Here is a 26,106-nt window from a genome sequence, read left to right on the forward strand (position 1 = left end):
TTTAGCCTGTTTCAAAAGCTTTCTCCACACACATGAATGACATTTTGATAGACTGTGGCACTATGGAGTTTTGTGGTCTGCCACACCCAAATAGTCTTAATCATCTTCATCCAGGGTGTGATATTTAAAGAGGCAACATATTAAACTAAAAGATTGAAGAAAACATTTGAAAATACGTTTCGTGTTATCCTATAATAACAACAATTTCTAAGAACATTGCCAGGCTCTGAGATGCTAGTTTTGAAAATATCTAATTTGTGAATTAGTTATTAAAAAAAGACACTTTACCATTTTATTCTCAATGCATCATAACATATTTCTCTTTAGCAAAAACAAACTTTACAATAGCAAATATGCAGGAGCCTTAAAAACAAAAAAAAGCAGTTTATTTTACACTGGAATTCGCAGCTGCATTTTCAAAGCAACATGACATTCACCTATTGTGTTGTTTAAAAAGGTTACACGTCAATGTGTTTGATGCTAGATATGGCGTTGCTTTATTGAGGTTGTGATCTGTACAGATTAAGTTTGACTAAAAATATACTTTAGTACAAAATCACAAATTCAACATGGATAAGCACATTTGTTTCCTCAGACATCTGAAATTCACATCCCTAGTAGACCTACAAACTTGAGAAAATACCAAATGAAATAAAACAGAGAAAATGTGTTTTAAAAACAGAACATGACAGTGGCCAACACAAAATGATCTCTTCTCTCTAATTTCCATTTTTGCTAAAACAGTACGAGCAGTATTACAGCCCTAAACATGTCCTAGTTGATCAGATCCGACAAACAAGGACAAATTAGAGGAGAGAAAAAAATGTGAACAGCTAAAATGTACTTAGAGAAAGAAAAAACAAAAAAAGCCCACTTATTCCCATGTATTTATTTCTTCTTTTTCTTCTTCTTTGGGGGTCCTTGATCTGAATCGCTGCTACTTCCTGAGTCTGAGCTGTCTGAGGACGAAGAGGAGGAGGAAGAGGAGGAGGAAGAAGAGCTGTCATCGTCGCTGTCACTGCTGCTGTCGCTGTCATCTGAAGAGGAGCTGGAGGAGTCACTGCTGTCTGACGATGAATCACTCGAGGAGCCGTCTGAATCACTACTGCTGTTGCTACCCTCTTTAGCCCTGAGAGCACAAAGGAAAGACATTAATACAGACAACAGAACGGTTATTGTAGTTTTAAAAAAAAAAGTCTCATGCTGTACCTGTTACAATCAGGCTGTTGTAGCATCACTTCATAAAGAAGATGAGAACTCAAAAATTCTCCGTTTATGTACTTGGAAAGTGAAACGACATGATGTCTTATGTTACCAGTGCCAATCTGCAAGGTTGTTGTTTTACATCAACTGAGAAAATAGGGACAAACTGAGAACATTACCTGCATGAACTCTTTGTTTTTTGCCTCTTTTCTCTCTAGCGATGCCTGAAAGATTATCCCAGTAACTTATAAGGAACTATGTACACTCACCGGCCACTTTATTAGGTGCACCTATCCAACTGCTACTTAACAAAATTTCTAATCAGCTAACCACATGGCAGCAACTCAATGCATTTAGCCATGTAGACATGGTCGAGACGATCTGCTTGCAGTTCAAACCGAGCATCAGAACGGGGAAGAAAGGTGGTTTTAGTGACTTTGAACTTGGCATGGTTGTTTGTGCCAGACGGGCTGGTCTGGGTATTTCAGAAAATGCTGATCTACAGGGATTTTCACTCGCAACCATCTCTAGGGTTTACAGAGAATGGTCAGAAAAAGAGAAAATATCCAGTGAGCGGCAGTTTTGTGGGCGCAAATACCTTGTTGATGCCAGAGGTCAGAGGAGAATGGCCAGACTGGTTCGATGGCTGATAGAAAAGCAACGGTAACTCAAATAACCACTGGTTACAACAGAGGAATGCAGGAGAGCATCTCTGAACGCACAACACCACCTACTTTCTAGCAGATAGGCAACAGCAGCAGAAGACCACACTGACACTTTATTAAGCACCAGGTGCGCCTAATAAAGTGGCCGGTGAGTGTATGTGTGAAAGAGGCTTTCACACTGTAGTCACGCAGAAGGAAAAGCAATCAGATTAGTCTTGCCCATCAGGTCTTCATCAGTGTCTTTTGTCTTTCATGAGGGTGGAGCAACACCTCTACTGCCAAACAGACATCTTCAGTCACCAGCTATCTCTTGACTGATGGCATATCCCCTCCCACCAGCAAAAAAGAATGGCCTGGCACTCAAACAACAACAAATAAAGCAACTTAACATGACACAACACCAGAATTTATGGTGGAGCCAAACTGTCTATAGAGATGCTGAAGTTAACACTGCTGACTTATACACTGTAGCACCGTAGTCAGTTAATTTTCAACCTGGTGTCCTGGAAAGGAGGGGGCACACATGTCCAGGGGGAAAATACAGACATCAAATCCAGCCCCTACACACTCTCTACCTACCCACTTCCACTCGGTTTGCACGTTCCCATGGAGGGCAGTGTCATTCCTAACCAGTTAGCGGGGAGTGGAAGTGGGTTATAAAAGCCCTCCAACAGCGAGGCTGCATCAATGCATATTTACAAACCACACTCCTCCCATGTGCAGCGCTTCTTGTGTCCGGAGGAAACGCCGCATACACAACAGTTACAAATGTGAGTTATGTGCGGTTATTTAACGTATTTAATACGTTGCTTTACTTCAAACAGATATTTGATAAGATTATTTTCATGCAGACATGACAGAATTAGAGAAGTTTACATTGCATTTAGGATCTAAGAAAGTATTGTTTAGTCTAGAAAATGGTTATTATATTGTGACTTTTGCAAGATTGTCCCGAAGCTTATCACTGTATTTACACCCTACACCATCACGGAGGCTGCTTTATTCTGCTGCAGTCGCACATGTCACGGAGTGGAAGGGGGGTAGGGGCCAGACCGGATTTAGGCCTTGGAGTGAAACTGAAGTTGGAACAGTCCCTTTGTCACAGCATAGTTTTGACTTGGCAAACACAGATGCAGCTAATAACATTACTAATTGCTGCATAAAATAACTGCTGGAATCAAGCCATCGTTAAGGTTATTTGTTCCACCTGTGCTTTTCTTGCTACTACAAGTCACAGTGTCTAATGTGAAAAGTGGTCTACAAAACTGATCAATATGAGAATGAAATAAGAGCACTCAGATGTGTAGCAGCAAGGCAATCAAAAGAGCTGTGGAGAGGGGGTTAAGTTCAGCACAGGCCTTTCTCCGGAAGACATTATACACTGCATTAAAGGTCGCAGTAGGAAATAAATAAAAAAAGCAGAGGTGTAAATAATTAAATCATGGTTGAATTCCATTGAGCTGCCTGGGCTGTTTTATTGGGACACTTGAATAGAACAAAGCTTTTGCTTATGTTGTTAATGTTATTAGTCACACCTGTGCTACAGGATTTGATGCAAGTCAAATGTGAAAAAGATCAATCAACAGTAAGACCATGCAAGTTTTAAACGTGTAATAAATTCAAATACACGTGACCTGTTTGAGTCTTTGTACAAACACAGTCATTGAAAGTACTGGATAAGGAATCGACACCATTGTAACGATTCAACAGTAGAATCGTGTTACTGCTGGTCTATAAGATCTAACACCAGTGGGTCATAGTTATCAACAGCCTCCACTAGAGGGAGCCGTTATGTCACACTTCTGTCAACAATGTTCAGATCGGTCTCTACAGTCTTGGGCTTTAAATCTCTTCACACAAATTCAATCGTAAATCACGACTCTAACGCTTACACTCCATAATAAAATTGATAACTCATTGCACAGCATTGTACAATGAAATTAGGTAGCAATCCTACATATCACACAGTAATTAAAAATAGATACAAATGAAATATATTAGAAATAAAAACAAAAAACATGCATTTGCTGTGACCTATAAAAACAGTAAAGAAGCTGAGCTATGTCACTTATGGATATTGTACATTGGCTCAGTTGTAGTGGCCCTATATACAAGTAATATGGATGGGAATAAATACGTACAAAGGATTGTACAAAGGGTTTTTTTCTGAAATAGCTACCTGGCCTTGGTAATAAGAAAATCAGTGTAAAAGCCTTAATGTATTTGTTTAGTTTTTCCCTTTTATACCACTCTGTATGACTGCAACAACTTACTTGCTAATACACACGTGTAAATAAATGTTTTACTTATATTAAAATGTCATGGTTTATTACAATGTAAAATTGTTCATACTTACAGAAACATTTTTATACAACCTTAAATACAAAGTCACCAAAAATGTAACTTGGTATACTTGGTATGTATGCTGTGTATAAAGTGTGCCCCTCTGGTGCTTGTTTTACATGAAAATATATATTGTCTGGAGCCAAAACATCCAACACTGTAACGATATGGTTTAATAAGTTATAATCTTACTTACTTCTTTTTAATTTTCTTCTCACTGGAGCCTTCATTTCCTGGTCTGTAAAAAGAAAATAACAGCAACAGACTTAGTGACATATAATTATTAGGAATATGTGTCGTAGTGTTTTTTGCTATTTTAACACAAATGGATAATTCTATTTCATGAATATAAAGCACTGTTTTTTTATTTTAAAAAAGATTAAGTTTTTCAAACCTTTATTATATAGGAAAGACAGGAAATGGGGTAAGAGAGAGAGGGGGAGACGGGGGGTGGGGTGAGGGTGCAGCAAAGGGCCGTATGTCGACTCCGACCTACACCACAGAAAGCACTGTTTACTATAAACTGTGTTGAGTGTCTAGTGATCAATTGTGACCAAGCTGCCATATTTGATAACTAAATGATGTTCAATATTCCCGAGGCTGTAGTTATAGTTATGTCCTCTAGATGGCGATAAAAGCAATAGTATTCTCCTCTGCTGATGGAGCTTTAGTACAGTGACAGTAGTTTACAATAAATCTGGGCAAATTATAGGGAAGATGGTTTCACTCCTGTGATGCGCAGTGTTTCAATACCGTGCGTCGGAGCTTGTGTGAAATGAGGAATACAACATGACTGATGGATGTCCAAAGCTTCAAACATCAATGGGGCTTCAGATAGTGCGTCATTCAGTTTTGAAAGTTTGGGCTAAACTTTCTGATACAACACACTAGTAGGATATGATGAGAAGAGAATAACTGAGAAATAAGGCGATGTATATTAGAAAGACACAAGTATGATAGCATTTCCACATGGTACCCAGTAATAATGTGATCAAATGAATATGCTTGTTTAATGAACATCACTCTGCAATCACAATTCATATAAAAATATATCAATCATGAAGCTGAAACACTAATAAAGCCAATATAGGAACATAAAGGTTTGGTGTCAGCGACAACATTTTGTATGTAGTACTTTTGGATAAGTCATTGAGCTTATTAATTATGTTTACTATAACATATTGTAGACCATCTAAATTTAATGAACAGTACAGATTTAATAAAAACACGCAGACTGGTTGAACTTTAACTGCACACATATGTACATTAATGTAATATTATTGATAACAGAGAGGTGTCGTAGTGCTTCTGCTATACACTTTGCAAGCCACTAGGTGTCACCGTATTTGAAGCCCCAAAGCTTTGTAAAGCTTAATTTTTCCATCACGACAGTATAGGCTGGTTTATTCTTGGTGTGTGCCTTTCTACAAGAGAGGCTCCTTTAGTCTGTAGAATAAATTGTTTGGTGTGGGTCAGAAACTGCTGAGTGTCGTTCTTGCTTCATGGTACAGTGTCTTATAACAATTCATCTCATATTGCGGACTTCATCAAGACCGTTTAGCAGAGCAGAGAACTGTAAAGCCATAAGGTGTGAAGACCAGCTTCTGACCCCATTCCTAAGCCAAAGGAGGTGGATTAAAAAAAACAGTTGGCCCTTGAAGTGAACAAGTGAGACTCTCAGCCTCCTAAAAGAACAACCTGTACAACCTAAAAGTAAACTCCATTCACTGTCTGTACACCACCATGCAAGTTATCCAAATCTGCTGCCAAATGGCCGTGCTGCGAGCTGAAAAACAACTCACTATATTCTACAGCTTTCACAGCTCTTTTTCATCTAAACACTGTTGGGTACACATGCAACCACAGCATTGCCAGTGAGAAAAAAAATGGTTGCCAGATTACTTTCATACGTCTGATATACTCGCAGTTCCTAAATGAGCTCCACTGGAACTGGATAGGGTTCTGAGAATCGTTCATGTGTTTTATAAGCGTAAAATGGAAACAGTGGCGCACTGATGGAGATGCCTTACCCAGTGATGCTGAGTGGTTTGTTTTCATTCTCCTTGAGTTTCTTTTTCATCTCAACGGTTCTTGACGGTCTGTGCACATACTTCCGCTTTCCTGAGCATTCATAGGTCCAGTGTCCCATCTCCAAACATTTCTGGCAACGCACATGTTGTTTGTTTGCCTCTCTGTATGTAATGAAAAAATACCAATGTAAATGAGGATAGACAATAAAAATCACTACAAACGCAAATAAAAAAACAAAGTGTGTTGATCAATACGTTTCTGTGAAGTACAGCTTTTTACCTGGTAAAACTGTTGGAAAGTTTAAGATTTTCAAAGATGCCTGTTAATGTTTTAAACAAAAGATATTCATTCTACGGTCTGTATTTCCATATCTCCTGGAATATGTGTATTTCTGCGACTAAACAATGGAGAATATAGTCAAAAAATCCCTAAAACATGTCTATGAATGCTGTCTAATCTCTTGGCCCTATGGGTAATATTTGGAAACTAAAATTACTCTGCAAAAGTTAGCATTAAATATGGTTATGGTTAAGGCTCTGTCCACATTATGGTAAAAACAAAAGCAGAATGCAAGGAATGCAAACTAAAATGTTTTGTACATACATCTTACCGCTCCAACACCCATAAACGTCATAATTATCCATCTGCTGGGAAGGATGAACTTAAACATAATTTAAGAGATGTCTGTGATTTTTCTGATGCTGTGTGTGACAGGCTCTGTTTTGTATTTCATACATATAATAACAAGTTAGGACAGCTCTGTAGTTCTAATAGTTTCCTAAGTTAAGAGAGTTGAATTCATTTTCCTCTTTGAATGTACACATGCATAATTGTGACTTAGAAAATAAACAAACAAATGAAGTTGTACTGTGAAAATGGCCAAATCAAATGACAAATCAGTTGTCATCAGCAAGATTCAGCAGGAAATCAATATGAAAATGAAGGCAATGTTAGGTTTATTTCTTCAAAAATCATATTCACATGTTTCCCCCAGGTGCACAGACTATTCCTCAATGACAGCAGAGCTATATCAAATACAAACATTATTTCATAGTAGTAATCATTTTTCGAAAACCCACCAGAATTATCCTGATCCTGCCCAACAACATTATACAAGTCCAGCTTGTGTGAATGTTATTAACATCGTACATGTGATTTATCCTACCTTAACTATTATCATGACAGGCTATATGTCAGACTATCGTGATGCTATTTTCCACATGACTCAATCTTAAAGCGATGCATTTCAGACGACTTAATGTCATTTTAACAGGACAAAACACGTCATTATTGTTACTTGGACAAATCAATTGTACACTATAATGTTAATCTGTTTATTTAAACATGTCAGTCACGAATTCGAAGACTTAATAAATGTGTAGGGACAGAAAACAGTCCGATAGTTCAATAATAATCCTGTGTTAGAGAGAAAGACCGCGGCGCATTTGAGCTCCATACAGACTTAGAGGCTTCGTCATTTACAGTCTGTATCTAACAAAGAGCTCGACCAACTCCAATTTAATTGTGTTTAAAAGACCACTATATTCGCAAAACGACGAAAAAAATGAGTTACATCTAATTGTTTGAATTATACTCACGCTTGTCTCCTGGCTATTATTCTGTGCATGGGAGTCGCCATGTTACAGTTTACTTTTTCTTCTTCTTTGGTGTCGTACCATTACGTATTTCCGGCGACCTTAATGCAAGCAGCGCTCCCTGTCGGCAACGACGGTCTACTGCTGCATTATTTAAGGGCCAAACAAAATGTTATAATATATATTTTTACATTTATTTAATATTGACAGTTTTATTGTACTGCGACAGGCGACCCATCAATGCGTCTTGGTCCAGTTTAACAGTCAAAAAAAAGATTATTAACGATTTTTCAAATGTACATTCACTTGTCAAATATATTCAATTTGTCAAAATATTGTCACAAGAAACAACATCATTCACAAACAACAAAACAACAGGACATCAGCACAATAATACAAAATCATAAAATGAGATAAATACACAAATGATCACAAAAATAGAAACACCAAATGTAACTGAATGGCCATACTTTCACATCTTCAGTTTTCGATGAGGCACACTTACTGTTTTTGTCCCTGTTTGATTGTTTTTCATTGTGTCATTACAATGCAGATACTACAAACTTAACAAGGAATTCAGAAGACTTCAGCTATGCAATTATAGCTGTAACGTCTGTAGCCTAAAATATATGTTTTTATAGTATTTTACATTGCATTACAAATAAAATGATCTACCTTCTACCCTTAAAAAAAACTTGTGTTTTCAAATAATCTCAGCAGCCTCATTTATGAGCATAAGGATTATACGGTACATAGCCTACTGGTCTTTGATTTTGTTCCCAGTTCTTCAACGACTTTGCATGCAGTTGCTGAGGTCGAGGATTTGGTTATCTCTGTCACCAACGCAATGCTCCCACCCACCATTCAACTGTCATTACACCCACCTATTTCGTTTTTGTCAGAGCAGTACATATCATTGTCTCTCATTTCTTTTAAGCAGGTTTTTAAAAAGTATTTTAATCCCACCAGCAAAACATTTTATACTTTATATATATCTTTTAAATAAATGCATAAATAAATACTGGAATAAATAGATACATGCATAAATAAATGGACGAATAAATAAATAAATGCATAGAATGTATAAATAAACAAATAAAATAATGCATGTACATTTATTTCTACATTTTTGTTTACTTACATTTCTTTATTTCTGTGTCCATATGTTAATGAGGTTCAGTGGAAGGCTGCTCCTTCCCAATGTAGGACCAACAGACTCAAAAACTCATTTGTCCTTCATGCCATCATACTCCTCACTGGGGGAGGAGGAAATAAAGCAGACAAAAGGGAAGGAGTGGCAGCCGTTCACTGTGTAATAATCTACTCATACATACCTGGACACTTTACTTCTTTTTTGTGCAATAACTTAACTTTTTGTGTCCACCAGTTAAGTGCAGTAATTTAATCCTACTGGTAATTTCTGCCATATACATTCATATATATTGTATTTTATTATTTTATTTTCCTTGTATTCTTATCTCAAATTTATATATATTTAACTAAGAGTTTATTGTTTACTGTCTGTTGTTAACCTTCTATATTTAACTAAGAGTTTATTGTTTACCTTCTATATTTAACTAAGGGTTTATTGTTTTACATTCTATATTTATTTACTAAGAGTGTATTGTTTATCTTCTATATTTAACTAAGGGTTTATTGTTTTACTTTCTATATTTATTTACTAAGAGTGTATTGTTTACCTTCTATATTTCACTAAGGGTTTATTGTTTTACTTTCTATATTTATTTACTAAGAGTTTATTGTTTACCTTCTATATTTAACTAAGAGTTTATTGTTTTACTTTCTATATTTATACACTAAGAGTTTATTGTTTTACTTTCTATATTTATATACTAAGAGTTTATTGTTTACCTTCTATATTTCACTAAGGGTTTATTGTTTTACTTTCTATATTTATATACTAAGAGTTTATTGTTTACCTTCTATATTTATATACTAAGAGTTTATTGTTTACCTTCTATATTTATTTACTAAGAGTTTATTGTTTACCTTCTATATTTATTTACTAAGAGTTTATTGTTTACCTTCTATATTTCACTAAGGGTTTATTGTTTTATTTTGTATATTTATTTATTAAGAGTTTATTGTTTACCTTCTATATTTAACTAAGGGTTTATTGTTTACCTTTTATATTTATTTACAAAGAGTTTGTTGTCTACCTTCTATATTTCACTAAGGGTTTATTGATTTACTTCCTATATTTATTTATCCAAGAGTTTATTGTTTATCTTATACTGTATTTATTATACCTCCTTATTTTCTGTGTTTTGTAAGCTGCTGGAAATTCATTTTCCTTGCGGGAGCTAACCCAAAGTGATCGATAAGTCTAAGGTAGACAATGTAATTTATTCATTCATTTATTTATTTTTGTGTTTACGTATACATTTATTATTTTTTTCTAGTGATTTTTTGCAGACCTTAACAGATAAACGGGTAAAACACATGTACAGTACTGTGCTTTAAGGTGGGAAAAAAAAGAAAACCACAGACAAAAACAGAAAAACCCCAACATGATTTATATACATTTATTAATGCATTTCTCTATTTATTGAGATACAGGTCCTGTTTTGTCACACATACTCAGGATGTTTCCTCCCTAAATCTCAATTGTTGGAGAATAGTCATCCAAGTTCTAGAAAGGTCCAGAAATAGCTCCAACTATACAAATCTCGCGATGACTACCGGCGAGAAGTGAGTTAGACCACCTTGCTGCTGCAGCGGCACAGATCAGATCAGAGACACCGGTATTAACTTAGCGGTCTGGATTATGACTAGAAGAAGCCCTACTTAACACGGTGCAACACATCTACTACACTTGGCTTTCTACATTATTTAAACCTGTTACTGTACATTTGTCTTTATTTTTGTGAGGCCGAACTGTAGCTAACTGTAGTTAGAAGAGGACAGTCGTATCGAAGATGTCAGTGGTGGGATTTGACTTGGGCTTTCAAAGCTGCTATGTAGCGGTAGCCCGAGCCGGAGGGATAGAGACAGTCGCTAACGAGTACAGCGACAGATGCACACCGTAAGTACCTTTTAAAAATACAAATATTATTTATTGGACTTCTGAGTGGGTAGTTGGATATCGTGGAACAATCTAGAATGACTCCATAGCGTTAACGTTACACAGCTCATTCTGCTACCATGGTGAATGGAGCCCCCGAGAGCTAGCTAGCTAGCTAGCGTAAGAACGTTACTTAGCTACGCGTACAGTTTTTTTAAATAGCCGTTACGGTGTAGTTTGAAAATGTGCTTTATTTGTCCGGTGAATACGAGCGGGCGGTGTCTCACCCCCACCACGTTTTTATCACGGTTATTCGAAGGGGAAAGCCCCGACCTACCGGTGCACCCGAGGGTGGTAAAACCGTGCGCCTTGCGTTGTGTTCTCTACGATGACGACAGCAGCAGCCAACCCCTTGTAAGAATATTCTAGAAAGTATTTTTTTTTTAAACTAAACCTATGGCTATTTATGTATTACTCTATCTTTAAAAACTATAACATAAAAAATGAATTAAGCGATTAGTTTTTATATCGTGTTAACTTACATGTTCGAAATCAAATATAGCTCAGCAGCTCATTCGGCTGACACACGGCACACTTTGTACCCACAGCTGCGGTCCTTTCACCACATCTAATGAAAAATAATAAATAAATAAACAAAGGGGCATCATTTGTAAGGCGTTGTATTGTCTGCATTAAAGAGACTTTGTCAATATGACTACTTAACAAATCACTACACTGGAGCCTGTATTTAAATATCCCTTAAGGGTGTTCTTGTATCTCACTACATATGATGTTGGTTTTTAAAGTCTTGGCGGTTTTGATGGGGAATATAAAAATCCACGTTCATTATGTCAGAAAGTATCTTTAGGCTTGATTATGAACATGCCATTTTTTGACTTGTTGACATTATTATTGGTGACTCTACAAACCAACATGCATGTAACAAACTAGTTACTGCTGAAACAATTAGTTGATTTTTTTTCAAGGCGTCAACGGTCAGACCAAGAATGGATTCTAACTTTGGAAATTAAATAATAAAACTGTAAGCGGCTGGTCTGTAATAGCATGCAGTTAATTCATTTTGTGGGTTAAAGAAAACAAACCAAACAGCTGCTTAATAGAAAAGAAAGATAGTGAAGTGGTTGACTTCTTACTGTTTCTTAATATTATATCTGAATACTTTGAGGTTTTGGCTGTTGGACGAACAAAATATGCAATTTCAAGACATTAGTTTGGCATTAATGTTTAGGCTAATCAAAAGAATAGTCTTTATCCAACCATGATGAAAACTGCCTTTTAGAAGTGTAGTTTCCTCATAGATGTGTTGCGTTGACCCTTCCTTGACATCACCAACTGCACTTGTGTGTTGACGGCAACCGTAGCTCTGACATCTGTGTTTGATAGGGATGACGATGACAGGCATGTTTAGACCAGAACCCATGGGGACATAACTGGACTGAACACACCACATCAGACTTGGTGAACCGTGAGACATAGACTGCAACAAGCCAACATGCAGCCACAATCCTTATTTAAATAAATCTTTATATGAAAATGTTTTGATCTATCTTAGGTTTTTAAAACATATACTTTTGTACACTGGAAATTTTCCCTTTCACGTTAGCTATTGTTTGTAAGCAAATATCTTAAGAAAGTTCATATTAGGCTACACATTGAATTTTACTTTAAAAAAGAAACCAACTGCTTGTGTTGCTACTGTGGACATTGGAAATGGTTTGTCCAGTTTTATGTGCAATGGGCTCTGAAATGTTGTGTCATGTGCAGGCATGAGATTATGTAATACCTTAACTGGCAAGTACCTCTGTCTTGATTATGGGGTGTATATTCACAAATAGGTGGATGACATAATGAAAATACTGTATGCTGCTGGTCGGTGATAGCATGCATGTTGTAGCTTAACATTTTTGTTTTATATCTTCCAGGTCCTTTGTATCATTTGGACCACGAAATCGTTCAATAGGAGCAGCTGCAAAGAGCCAGGTAAGAGCCGTTCGTTTGGTCTATTACCAATCCGTAAATTTCCTTGTAATTACACACAACAATAGTAAATTGGAAACTTGAAACTTTATTTTACATAATTTTCTCTGCTTTTACCTCCAACCTCATGTCCAGGTGGTGACCAACTGTCAGAACACAGTGCAGGGCTTCAAGCGATTCCATGGCAGGGCATTTTCAGACGCCAGTGTCCTATCAGCCAAGTCTAACTTGGTGTACAGCCTGGCCCAGATGCCTTCTGGGTCCACTGGTATAAAAGTAAGATCAAGAATACTACAGTGCCTCCATCTGCTTATTAGATATTAGATAGTTAACCAAAGAAACTATCTTTTATGACAAAATGTCAAAGTAAGGTTCGGATTTTCTCTTACCTGCTGTGCTCCAAGAAGTGCAGTGTAATGCTCTTTCCTCTGAATCATAGCTCCTCCATGTTATCGTCCCCTGTCTATCTAGTCCTCTGTGCTTTGTATCCTAAAAACAGTCCCACTTACCTGCCATAAGCCATTATATTTATTTTCTTGGCATTTTGTCACGTTATTCTGTGGTAAGAAATTATCATTGTGCTGTGTCTCTGAACCTTGCAACCAGGTCAGTGCCTGAATATGAATTAAAATACACACTTTTGGTGCCTGCAGATAGTGTAAGACTCAAAGCATACCCAAAGGTTTTGCAAGTGCCTGGCTTGAGCACTGCAAACACGCAGCCCGGCATGTTTTAGTGTCCCTGTGGAGATAATATATTTGAGTCCTCCGAATAAATGGCAAATCAGAGACGATTGCATGGTGTTGTTGCCAGCAAAATCACTCTTTGTATTAAAGGTTTTGAGATTTCATAATTACATATTATATACACGTAAGTTCTTAGGGTCTTGTGGAGCTTGTTTTTTCACCCTTCAATCTGTTAAAATGTTAAATCTTCCCTGAAACTTTGGTGGCCTTTTTTCATTATTATTTACTGTATAGCTATTAAGAGTTATTTATAAGCAATTGAAATGATTTGCCTCAACAGTAATCATGTTCCTGATTCTCTCTTACTAGGTGATGTACATGGAGGAAGAGAAAGTGTTCAGCATCGAGCAGGTCACTGGCATGCTGCTGACAAAACTGAAGGAGACTGCTGAAAGTGCACTGAAGAAACCAGTGGCAGACTGTGTCATCTCGGTAAGCGTCTCTCGAGACATCCGCAGTGGTTTCAAAGCTTCAGCAGGGAGTCTAAAAATCTATAAAGCAGCTTAATAGGAGAGAGTGCAGTGCGTTCATTTTCCTGTAAAAAATTGCATATCTAGGTCCATAATTGACTTTTTGTTGCAACATATCTTATCTAATTGACTTAATATCTAAAGGTGCGTTAATTTACTATTTGGATCACTGCACATAGGTTATTTAAAGATGTGGCATTGGACTGATAAGGCTTCAAGAGACATGCTTCTCACTTTTCTTATTGTACCCTGTCATTCTCTGTACTGTAAGTGGAATAGTGCGTTGCATTTACATCTCACTATTTGAGTGGCAGTTATTAATGCCAAACTCTTGCATTTTAAAGTAGTTTGAGTTATAAAATACCCAATGAAAGATGCTTCCAGGGTATATAAATGTATCACCACCTGCATTTTGAGCTTGAATCACTTCACCAGATGTCTTGTCTTAAAGTATTATTTCCTCTCTTGCACCTTGTTGGTGAAGAGTGGGATGTGAATGTTTCTTGATGTGCTCAGTATATGTATTCAATGGCAGCAGCATCTGTTATGTAATGTTACATACTTCACACAGAGAAGCTGTTACTTTCACTGGTCCTTAATCTTCACTTTCCAACAGCTCTAGAGATGGATAACATGTTATTATTATTGTGGCCAGTAGCTTAATTTAGCCCTTTTCCATAGGGACATGTATTGTTTACACACCCACAGTAACCTACACGGCAATGTTATCCAGACATCTTATGATGCAGATGATTCATGTGTCAAAAGGTGGTCATCAGTGTGGAATATTATCTATGCCATAAGATAATATCATGTGTACACAGTTTTTATTATTATTGGGGATTCCACTCAAATACCTCGCCTGCATTGTTTTTTCCCCCTCTCAGGTCCCGAGCTACTTCACTGACGCAGATAGAAGGTCTGTCATGGATGCAGCTCAGATCGCAGGCCTCAACTGTCTCCGACTAATGAATGAGACCACTGCAGGTACATTGAACAGAACACAGTGCACAGTACTCTCTATGCAGGACAAGCAACATCTGAATCATTGCAATAAGGCATTGGTATTTTAGATGATTATAAAGCGGTGCCGTGAAATTACATCTACTGTAGATCCTATTTTGAGTGAGATATGCTTTTTTTTCCCCTTCTGGAGCGGTTGTCCTTTATTAAGTAAGCTATGACAAAGTGTTGAGTTGTCATTAAGCCAAGGCTGCATTTTATATGTATGTATTTACAGTCTGGTAGTTACACTTTATATAGGTCAGATGTAGTTCAGCATAGTTGTTGGCACATACTAACACCAGATCATGCCTGTTTGTTGCAGTGACTCTGGCATATGGCATCTACAAGCAGGACCTGCCAGCTCCAGAAGAAAAACCCAGGACAGTGGTGTTTGTGGACGTGGGCCACTCGGGTTACCAGGTGTCAGTTTGTGCTTTCAACAAGGGAAAGCTCAAGGTGAGTAATGAATAATTTGTGGCCATTTTGTAAAGCAATACTCAGGGAGAAAAGGTTTTTTGGGCAGGTTATGATGACGCAGCACTATGTTCTTGGCGGGTTTTGGTCATTTCTTTTCTCATGCCGGCATAGATAAAACAGGATGGTAAGCAGTGCTACCTAACAATGTTTTTTAATTACTTGTTTATGGTAATTTTACTGAAGTGTAAAAAAAAAGATGAACTTTATCATTTAAAAACAAGGATATTAAAAGACAATATATACCCATATAACTAAAGTAAGTAATCAAAACATATATTGAATAGATGAGTAAAAATGTTGCGCACAAATCAACTTTTTCCCTTTGTTATCCTCACACGCATCCATTAGACTCATACTAGACATTTACTGCTATGCCGTGATAGGAAATATTAAACATGTTTACCCCTTATCTTCCTCCACTGGCAGATTCTGGCCACAGCTTTTGATTCAGCGCTTGGCGGGAAGGACTTTGACGACATTCTGGTCAACCACTTTTGTGAGGAGTTTGGCAAAAAGTACAAGCTGGACGTCAAAACCAAGCCCCGGGCACTGGTCCGACTGTACCAAGAGTGTGAGAAGCTCAAGAAACTGATGAGTGCTAACTCCTCCGACCTGCCTCTCAACATTGAGTGCTTCATGAATGACATAGACGTTTCTGGTAAACTTAACAGGTGAGCTGCAACATTTTTGAATTAAGAGGACAAACAATTTTGTAGTGGTCTAAGAAAAACCCTTAATGAGGGCTACAACTAACCTACTATAATCAATTGTTTTTTGTGCCATTGCTGCTGTAAATGAACCAGTGGAAATCAAGCAACCGCTCTGCTCTACTGATTATGTGAAGCCTATACCTTTTTGTGTTTTCTTTTCTATGGACTAGTGTCTGGATATTTAAGAGGGCCGCCTAAGATAAGCATTAAAAATTGCGTATCTATAATTAGAAATGACCGTCAGAGGTACTCAGTGTGTGAGAGTTTATTAATAATCTGTGTCCATGTGTCCCCAGAGGTCAGTTTGAGGAGATGTGTGCCGGGCTGTTGGCCAAAGTAGAGGGTCCCCTGCGCAGCGTCATGGAACAAGCCAGTGAGTACATCTGACTTTAATAGCAGCTGGAATATCCCTGTCAGCACGTGCACACTTCCGTCCTCTATATCTTGCTCCTGCTCATCTATTTTGCATAAATATGTATACATGCATACATACTTATTTTTTAAATTAAGCTTAAGACGTCTGTGCTGTTCACACTCACAATGTTTTTGATCAGAGTATTGGAAAGGGAAGTTGGGCTCTGTAAACTTCAACAAGCCTGTTTTCCATAATGTCTCCAGAGCTGAAAAAGGAAGATATCTACGCAGTGGAGATTGTGGGCGGTGCTTCTAGAATCCCCTCTATCAAAGAGCGAATCAGCAAATTCTTCGGCAAAGAGCTAAGCACCACCCTGAACCTAGACGAGGCCGTGGCCAGAGGCTGTGCTTTGCAGGTACAGCTCACCTATCGTGACCGACTCTTCGGTCCTGATAGTGACTCACACAACTAACTCACTCGCTGACAGCTGTGATAGTACTGTAGAGTACTGTATTTGTTGATAAAGGAGCTCTCACAGGCCGTTCCCCAAATCTGGAATCAAGTGAAGTAATCAATTAAAAAACGGATTTGCTCATAACGACTTCACAAATACAAATCACGTTTTCCCTTTTTTATTGAAAATCAAAAATTTAGCTTTGGTAACTTGTGCTTTTGTATTTTTATCCTCTTCTCCCCAGTGCGCTATCTTGTCGCCAGCATTCAAAGTCAGAGAGTTCTCCATTACAGATGTTGTCCCCTACTCCATCTCTCTAAAATGGAATTCAGCCGCAGAGGAGGGACTGAGGTATGATCTCTGTCAGTGTCACCTGAGAACAGTTGTTTTGCTTCATATTTGAATCTCACAGGGAGAAAAGGAGACTTCATCACACCTGTCAATCTGGACATTGTGCTTTACGAGATTCTGCATAGCTAATACCCTACTTTATTGTTGCTATGGATATAAACGCACTTCACTGATAAGATGGGGTTTGAGTTTTTAGGCAGGCTTATAATGTTAAGAATGGCCTTAAAGTATCAGTTTAATGTTTTCATCTCTTTATATTATGTCTGTTATACCATAGTTCTCTCTGATGAACTGCTACAACTCTCAATATTAAAATATGAGTTGAATTTAAAAATCTTCCCTAAACATGCAGTTAGTATTAGGTTATGGTTAGAAATCTGCATAGGAATGTTTTTTTAAGACCCACTGCCCCTGTTTTGTTCAGACACATCTATCTGCACCTGCAGGATGTTCTGCCACTCCTGCACACATAGTCCACTTGTATCACATCATCACACCCACTGCCTGAAATCTTTGCCAGTTTCATTCACAGTTTACTAAATTATTTCTAAATACTGACTAGTGTCCAAAAAAAAAAACGTTTTTTTTTTTTTGTCACTTTTGTTTTTACAGTGATTGTGAGGTTTTCCCAAAGAACCATGCAGCTCCCTTCTCCAAAGTTTTGACATTCTTCCGGAAAGAGGCCTTCACCCTTGAAGGTTACTACAGCAACCCCAAGGAGCTGCCCTACCCCAATGGCATTATAGGTACTGCTACAAGTATCTACTTGTATGAGATGAGTGGTCAATTATGAGTATCGAGTCCAAAAGTGTGTCGTATCAGTAAACCAGAGGCAGTTCATTTTTTAATTTGGTTCCAACTCCATGGAAGCTCCTAATTTTTAAATGGTTGCAGCTACCTTGCAGTTCAAATGATGCCAACCGTTAAGCATGTGTCTATTAAATCAACCAGCTCTGTTCAGGCTTTAATCAAAACATGTTTGATACCATGCTGGTAATTGCTAAAACATGTTCATTGTGACATGAACGTAGTTTAATTTTCTGGAAACTACATGTACGCAACATTTTCCCCAGAGATGCGACCTGATCGGATATCGGCTCCGATATTTTCTAATTAGCTGGATTGGATATCGGATGAATGAGGCCGATCCAGCATTCCATTCGAGTCATTTCTCTTTTATTAATATCACACACAGCAATACAGTTACATCTAGTCACTTCAATTCTATGTTTGCGACACCGCTTAGGGCTTTATATTACATTTTAAAATATCTGTTTGCAGTGCACTTTACATGGAAGTGTATATTTATTTTAGAAGATATTCTTACCTATTAATTACCTTTTAATATTTAATGCAAATCACTTTGAATTGCCTTGTTGCTGAAATGTGCTATATAAATTTACTTGCCTTCCCCTGCCTTGCAGGCCAGTTCCTGATCCAGAATGTGGTCCCTCAGGCGTCTGGGGAGAGTTCAAAGGTCAAGGTAAAAGTCCGGGTCAACGTTCACGGCATGTTCAGTGTATCGAGTGCTTCGCTCGTAGAGGTCATAAAAACAGCTGAGGGGGAAGAGCCAATGGAGACTGACCACACAGTGAAGGAGGAAGAGGTGGGTACTCTTAACTCTACACTTAACACTATTTGTGTATTGTCACTTGTATGTAAGAGAATAATGACTGTGTGTGAGAAAAAGCCAGAGAAACGCACGCATGTACACTCCTGTTCTTTTCTATGCTGTTTGCTTTGCATTTCAGCTCAGAGATCCCATTCACACAATCCCATCTGGCCACACCTTTTTTTAATATTCAGTAATGTCATCACTATGGAATTTGGATGTCTTGCCTTAACAAGCTGAACACAGCTTCAAGTGGTTGCGTTTATCCCTCTTTAACACCTCCTTTGTAAGTTGTTTGGCATTTTATTTTCGGGTCGGTCGTCACACACTCTGTTCTCCAGAGCCAACTGTTTGGCCTTTCCAAAGTAATGTGTCGTAAGTATTCCTCTGATTGAATATCACTCAAAAAGCTGTGAGTATAAACTCAGAGTTGACATCAAAAAATGGTGAGAGGGTAAAAGGAATGCATACAAAGGGTGGACACATGGACAACTATTGCTATCAAACACAATATCTCTACAACAAATACTACCTATAAGAAACTTAAAAAACATTAGTCAGGGACGTTTAAATTTGTTTGGAGTTTGTTGTGTGATAAACAGCAGCAAATATTAAACGTTGCATCTTGAACAAACAGAAATAGCCATCTAAAATTATTTGCACAAACCTATTGAATCTTGCCAAGTTCATTTTAGTGCTACAACGTATTACAAATATGTGTTTGGTTAGATGTTTCTCAGTGATTTTTGGTTTTGACACGTTGAAATTGTCTGAACCCAGAGTTTGGATAAAAATGAGTTATCTTTTAGATTTTTTATGTACTGTGTCTTTCCCTGTTACTGTGTGTCAGAACAAAATGCAGATGGACCAGGAGGACCAGAAACTCCAGGCCGGAGACAACGAAGACAAGAAATCAGAGGCCGAAGAGATGGAGGTATTGTGCTGGGCGATAAGGCAGACCACATAATGTCAATACGTTTTCGATACTACAGTATATATGGCAGAATTATGCTGCCTTCTTTCCATTCCTCCTTTCTTTTTTCTGTATTTTCGTGCTCGGAAGTTAGGAAAGAAATGAGAAATTAAAAAAGGAAGGAATAAAGTACGTTAATAGGGAAACATGAAAGTAAATAAGAATGTAAGGAGAAAAGAAAACAATGAAGGTAAAAAGATATCTATTGCTGTATATTGTAATCTGGGAAAGACATTGTCAGGGCAAGGCCTGGAAAAGAAAGGTAACCCCGACACTGAGTCCTAACTAACAAATGTATTTTTGGCAAATATCTTTAGTATTGAGAATTAAAGGTTGAGTCTGCGATTCTGGACAAATGTTCTTGATATTTGAACACAACAACCAAACAAATGCACCCCTCCTGTTAGTGCTCCGCCAGAACGATGGCATGTGCCAGATTTAAATTCTCCCTTACTGCCTTTCTCTTCAAATCCCTTTTTCCCCCCTGTCCTGTGCACAGAGGAATGTTGCATGGCTTAGTCCGAGCCACTTTGTTATCCATCTAAGAGCCAGGGCTGTGTATGAACACAGCTTACAGACTGTGAGGAGATATTGGCTGCATGTGATTTAAAAGACACAAGTGTATTGGATTAGAAATCGCAGACATCACCTTTTATGGCCAATAATAATAATAATAATGAATATTGCTCTAGCATGATATGGAAATTGTTTTGAGAACATGTTCAATGGAATTACTGGAGAAATATTTTTTTTTTCGAAATGACTTCCTTAAACTTAAAAGGGGAGCTTGAAAGATTCCACTAATCAGTGGAAACTACTGAAATTGACTGAAGTCGCAGGAGGCTGTATGTTGTATAGGCTTCTTTTTGGGATAAGATCATTCAGATTAGGGCCATCGAAACCTTGGAACACGTATCCTCAGATTTGCCACTGTTCCACTTACCCAAAGCACAAATATTTAATGTGATTTTCATCTCTCTTTTTCAGACAACAGAGGACGGCAAGCAGGTAAAGAAGAATGACCAGCCCCCTCAGGCGAAGAAGCCCAAAGTCAAAACGAAGATTGTGGAGCTGCCCATAGAGAGCAATCTGCACTGGCAGCTGTCCAATGACGTACTAAATATGTGTGTGGAGAATGAGGTAATGTTCTAAAAATCACTTGGAATGTCTATTATGTGTTTGTCCAGGCCATGTGCGAGTGAGACTCACTGGTCTTGATTTCATTTACTTTAAGAAAACAACAATGAATCACTTTATAATTTATGGTTATAATATAATAACTGTGCTTTATCTGATGACATAATAATGACATAATACTCTAAAACTACTTGAAGGTGCCGTCCCTTGGTGAATATTTGTTTTATTACATTAATTTTATTATAATATTCTGAGATGTACTATAGAGATTGAGAACATTCACAGGCCTACTATAGAGATGGATTGTCTTTTTCCAAACCATAATGCTGCTTTATTTCCCCACTTCCCAAGCCTTCATTTAGATACCGCAGCTTGATTGTAACATTAAACCAAGGTTTTGATTGTTAGCATGTTGCGTTCACACCAACCATGTTAATTTCTGACACATTACTTGAGTTTTTACGTGAGTTATATCACTCAAGTCCTTCAATTTCTCTTCTTTTTCTTTCGTAAAATTTGCATCATGCCATTCACACTGCTCACCGCGGGTTTATGCTTTGTCATGTTTTTACATTGACTTTGTATGTAATTGCACTTTGCAATGCACGCAAACCGTGGCCGATGTGAACACAACATTAAAGGTGTATTATGTAATATCAGGATTTGCATCATTTTCTGTCCATTTGGTCCAACCCTAAAGTGGTTTCTTTTCACTTTCGCTGACTAATCAGTAACACTTTCATTGTGTCTCTTCCAGGGTAAGATGATCATGCAGGATAAGCTAGAGAAGGAGAGGAATGATGCAAAGAACAATGTAGAAGAGTATGTGTATGACATGAGGGATAAACTGCACGGTGTCCTGGAGAAGTTTGTCAGTGAAGCTGTGAGTATAGATCACACATGAAGGAGTACTGCACATGTTAAGACACTAATCCTCACTTCAATTGAAATACACTGCATGCATTTCATGTTTTGTTCTGATGATGATTTTGTTCGTTGTGAATTTAATATCGCTTTTTATATAACCTGTAGGATCGTGACACATTCTCATTAAAACTTGAGGACACAGAGAACTGGCTGTATGAAGACGGAGAGGACCAACAGAAACAAGTTTACATTGACAAACTGGCTGAACTGAAGGTAACTAGGCATGCAGTGTGTAACTGGACAGATGTTTCTAAGGGAAAGAGTAATATTTCCATTCAAAAGTGAACTCAGGCTTTGAGAAGATGGTTGACTGTACAGTTTTGGAACTTGTCTTCATGTGAACGGTGACAGTGATACACATAGAACTAATATTGTAGGCACTTATTTAATAATTAGACATAAATGCTAAATTATAAAGGGTTTTGAACATGGACTTAATGTTTGTAAGAGCTTTTCTAAATATGACCAGGCATCCTGCTCAAGATGCCTGTAGTTTACAATATATGTTTTTGTATCTGCTGTATTCTGTGATTGTAATACAAAGCTGATGTTCTTAGTTCAATATTTAAATTAGGAGAATAACGCTGCAGTATCACTATCTTACAGAAGTTAATTGTTTTATTTTGCCATTAATTGGTGAATAAACTGGGTATTCCTTTCCACAGAAAATGGGCCAGCCAATTTTTGAGAGATACATGGAGGCTGAGGAGAGACCAAAGGCATTTGAGGAGCTTGGCAGACTGATCCAGATGTACATGAAGATCATTGAAGCTTACAAGGCGAAGGTAACCTGGCACAGAGAGGAACCAAATAATTGCTTAGTTAGATTAAGTTAGCTTGTGATATGTGAGAATTTTTTAGAAACAATTAATGTGGTTGTATATTGGATTATTTATGAACTATCACTAAACAAATCATTTACCTGTGCTTCTCCCGACAGGACGAGCTGTACGATCACCTGGATGAGCTGGAGGTGACTCGGGTGGACAAGCAGGTGAAGGATGCCATGGTCTGGATGAACAGCAAGATGAACCAGCAGAATAATCAGGACCTCACTCTGGAACCAGTGGTCAAAGTCACAGAGATCCAGGCCAAGATTAAGGTACTGAGAGGGCACTGAAGGCACACACTGTACCCACACATAACTATAAAAAATAGAATGTTATTAAAATTATATTATCTTGTCAACACATCGCCACAGCAAGTCATTTTTTTTTCAGAATTTCATGAGCAGTGCACTGTTGCATTCAATAGCGATCAAAAAATATTGAAGCTCCTCCGACTGGCAACACACACCTGTTACCTGTCTGAAGGTTACTATCTAAGTACATGTGACCAAGCACAACAGTGACATCTACTGGACGATTTGTCCACACACACCATACTTGACAATAGCTGCGTTTCCACTATGAGAGAGACGCCACAACAACACAGCGAAAGAGAGAGCAGACTGGAGCAACGCAGAAAATTATCTTTGCACGTGTTTGTATTGAGTGCTGCAGCGGCCGGGTTTGCTTCTGATCTGCGGCCCTTGGCTGTGTGCTCCCTCTCTCTCTCCCATTTACACACACACACACACACACACACACACACACACACACACACACACACACACACCGTGGGCTACTGCAAGCAGGGATACAGCCTGTCTGTCAACAAACACTCTTACAGCGCTCAGAATTTTTAAGGTGGAGTGTTTTCTTCTATGTTACTTGTACATAAGTTGACGTTGTGACTAATACAGGCCACCTTAAATCAAACTATTCTGTACTGTCTTCTCACTTTGAAGAAGAGTGGTGCGTCGCTGTATCACTGTTCAGCTGATCACTGTTCAGCTGATCACTGGCAATAAATCCCCCTTCAGAGTGATACGTCACCTCCGGAGTCTTGTAAATCCCTGTGGTGCCAGCACCTTGCATGGTAGCTTGCTGCCATCGGTGTGCATAGGTGTGTGAATAGGTGAATGAGAGGCTAAATTGTAACAAGCTTTGGATAAAAGTACCATATAAATGCAGTCAATTTGATACATGGTGGTCTACCAGGTGAGCTATTAGGGGCACCCTGTATGATTTTTTTTTTTAAAAAAGCTTTTATAAAGCAGTTCAATCAGGAGACTTAATTTGAGTGAATTATAAAGATGATAATGAGAAAAGCAGCGATTAGACCCCATTGTGACATCATATTTTAAAGTGGTGAGAGAAGCGGTGAGTAGTGCAAAATATCCCCCGATGGAGTCTAGACAATGGTGGTGGTGAATGAAGAGGGTGCTGAGATCTGGGTGGATGAGAAGAGGACTGGGCTTCTCGTGAGCTCAGACAAGGGTGCTGGAATTGATGAAATGGAGCTGAATGGAGTGGAGGAGGGTTTCAACGATTTGCACTGAAACAACAGATGACAGCAACAGGGAGGAGAACAGATTTACATGTTGACAGCAAAGATGTGATTTGCTGATAGATTGGCTAAATCAGGTAGAAAATGTTGTTAGCACTCATCCATCGGTACAACAGCTGCCAGCCAATTTTGTTGTATTCATTGTACAAATTGGTTGTAGAAATCAACATAATTTCATTTAAAAAACACTGATCAAGTGTACACAATTTGGTATCTGGAGAAAAAAATGCATTTGTACCCATCCTCTAACAAAGGCTTTCTTCTTCCCTGTTCAGGAGCTTTATTCAGCCTGTAACCCCGTGGTGTCCAAACCCAAGCCGAAGGTGGATCCTCCTAAGGAGGAGAAGACAGAAAATGGGCCAGTCAATGGACAGGAGGGAACAGAGAGCCAACCATGCAACCCAAAGCAAGCCACACCTGCAGGCACGGAAAAGGGAACAGCAGAAAACAAACTCCCTGAAATGGACATTGACTAACTGTTGCAGCTGCCACCTGAGTCTTTCCTCCATTTGTCCTGCTACTTGCCCCCTCTGTCGTTCTTCTGAGATCAGCAGTAACCCCTATCAATATTATTCATCAGCCAGCCACCTCGGCATGTCATTTCCCATTTTCTTTGATGAATACAAAAATATTGTAGTATATTAAGATTGAATGGACTACTCTGACCTAAAAGTTGTGAGCGTGGGGTGGGAACTGCTTTTCTCTGTGTTGCTTTGATGGCTTTGATTATGTTGAAGATTGTTTTGTTCAGCATCTCCTGAGCACATTTAAGCTAAGAATGTCAGAAACTGAAACTGATCAGAATTATAAATGGCTGTGCGGAAGAAAACTAGTAGTAAACACAAGATTCTTGAAAATATTGCGATATAGGTACAGTGGCATATGTAAACAAACATGGATTGTTCCAAGTTGTACATGACAAACAGTGAATTTTTTTTCACTACAAATAATTGTAACTTCTGGATTATGATGTATTTAGTTGAAAAGGAAAGTAAGGAGTTGTTGAATTTTTTTTTTGTAGTTGTACTGTATGTTTAAACTAGATACTACACGTTACTGTCATGCAGTTTTTCATTGTTTGGCTTTTCTCATTCAAAAGCAATGGTCTGTTGGTTGTTCTCTGGTAGCCTTGTACTGTTTCTTTTTCTACTTAACGGTGTGAATGGTGGTGCAACAAATCACCTTCACGGTGCTGCTGCTGTTGCCACATCACCAAAATTGCAAAATTAAATCTTGGACAAAAACCATGTTGTGATTAATGGCTTATTGACAAATAATATGCATTTATTATTAGTGAACCCTCTAACCTTTTACACTGTTACTTTTCTTACATGCATTATATTTTTTTGTCACAAGAAGATCTCTTAGTGAGAACCAAAATATAGCTATAAAATAGTATTTATTTATGTGTGTCAGTTCCTCTGTCTATCCTAGTTGGTAAAGTTGATCATTCCATTGCAATTTTGACAAACCAATACATATGAACAATGAGTCATATATGATTGTTACTGGTTTTCTTGGACTTGATTGAATCTAGAAAAGATTAATGACAGATTAAACAACATATCAATCAATTACCGACCTAGTCCATGAGCAAAATTAGTAAAAAAAAAAACATTTGGTGCTCCTGCAATCCTT

The 26,106-nt window shown here is 38.0% G+C and overlaps 2 protein-coding genes across 2 annotated transcripts; one reads left to right on the top strand and one right to left on the bottom strand.

Moving 5' to 3' along the window:
* Nucleotides 1–401: 401 nt before the first annotated feature.
* On the bottom strand, nucleotides 402–7,893 carry zcchc10 (zinc finger, CCHC domain containing 10). The gene is made up of 4 exons (XM_083926391.1): nucleotides 7,841–7,893; nucleotides 6,242–6,403; nucleotides 4,408–4,449; nucleotides 402–1,129 (listed from the first exon to the last, which is right to left on the bottom strand). The coding sequence occupies exons 1-4, from the start codon at nucleotides 7,879–7,881 to the stop codon at nucleotides 889–891; spliced, it is 486 nt and encodes a 161-aa protein (XP_083782517.1). The 5' UTR covers nucleotides 7,882–7,893; the 3' UTR covers nucleotides 402–888.
* A 2,744-nt stretch (nucleotides 7,894–10,637) lies between these two features.
* hspa4a (heat shock protein 4a) lies at nucleotides 10,638–25,694 on the top strand. The gene is made up of 19 exons (XM_083927406.1): nucleotides 10,638–10,883; nucleotides 12,806–12,863; nucleotides 12,996–13,136; nucleotides 13,916–14,038; nucleotides 14,964–15,063; nucleotides 15,404–15,537; nucleotides 15,985–16,229; nucleotides 16,565–16,641; nucleotides 16,887–17,038; nucleotides 17,322–17,428; nucleotides 18,041–18,174; nucleotides 18,853–19,034; nucleotides 19,891–19,974; nucleotides 21,001–21,153; nucleotides 21,908–22,033; nucleotides 22,183–22,290; nucleotides 22,743–22,862; nucleotides 23,018–23,179; nucleotides 24,744–25,694. The coding sequence occupies exons 1-19, from the start codon at nucleotides 10,777–10,779 to the stop codon at nucleotides 24,942–24,944; spliced, it is 2,514 nt and encodes an 837-aa protein (XP_083783532.1). The 5' UTR covers nucleotides 10,638–10,776; the 3' UTR covers nucleotides 24,945–25,694.
* Nucleotides 25,695–26,106: the final 412 nt, after the last annotated feature.

Source organism: Echiichthys vipera, assembly GCF_963691815.1.
Source record: "Echiichthys vipera genome assembly, chromosome: 14".
In the NCBI taxonomy this organism is placed as follows: domain Eukaryota; kingdom Metazoa; phylum Chordata; class Actinopteri; order Perciformes; family Trachinidae; genus Echiichthys; species Echiichthys vipera.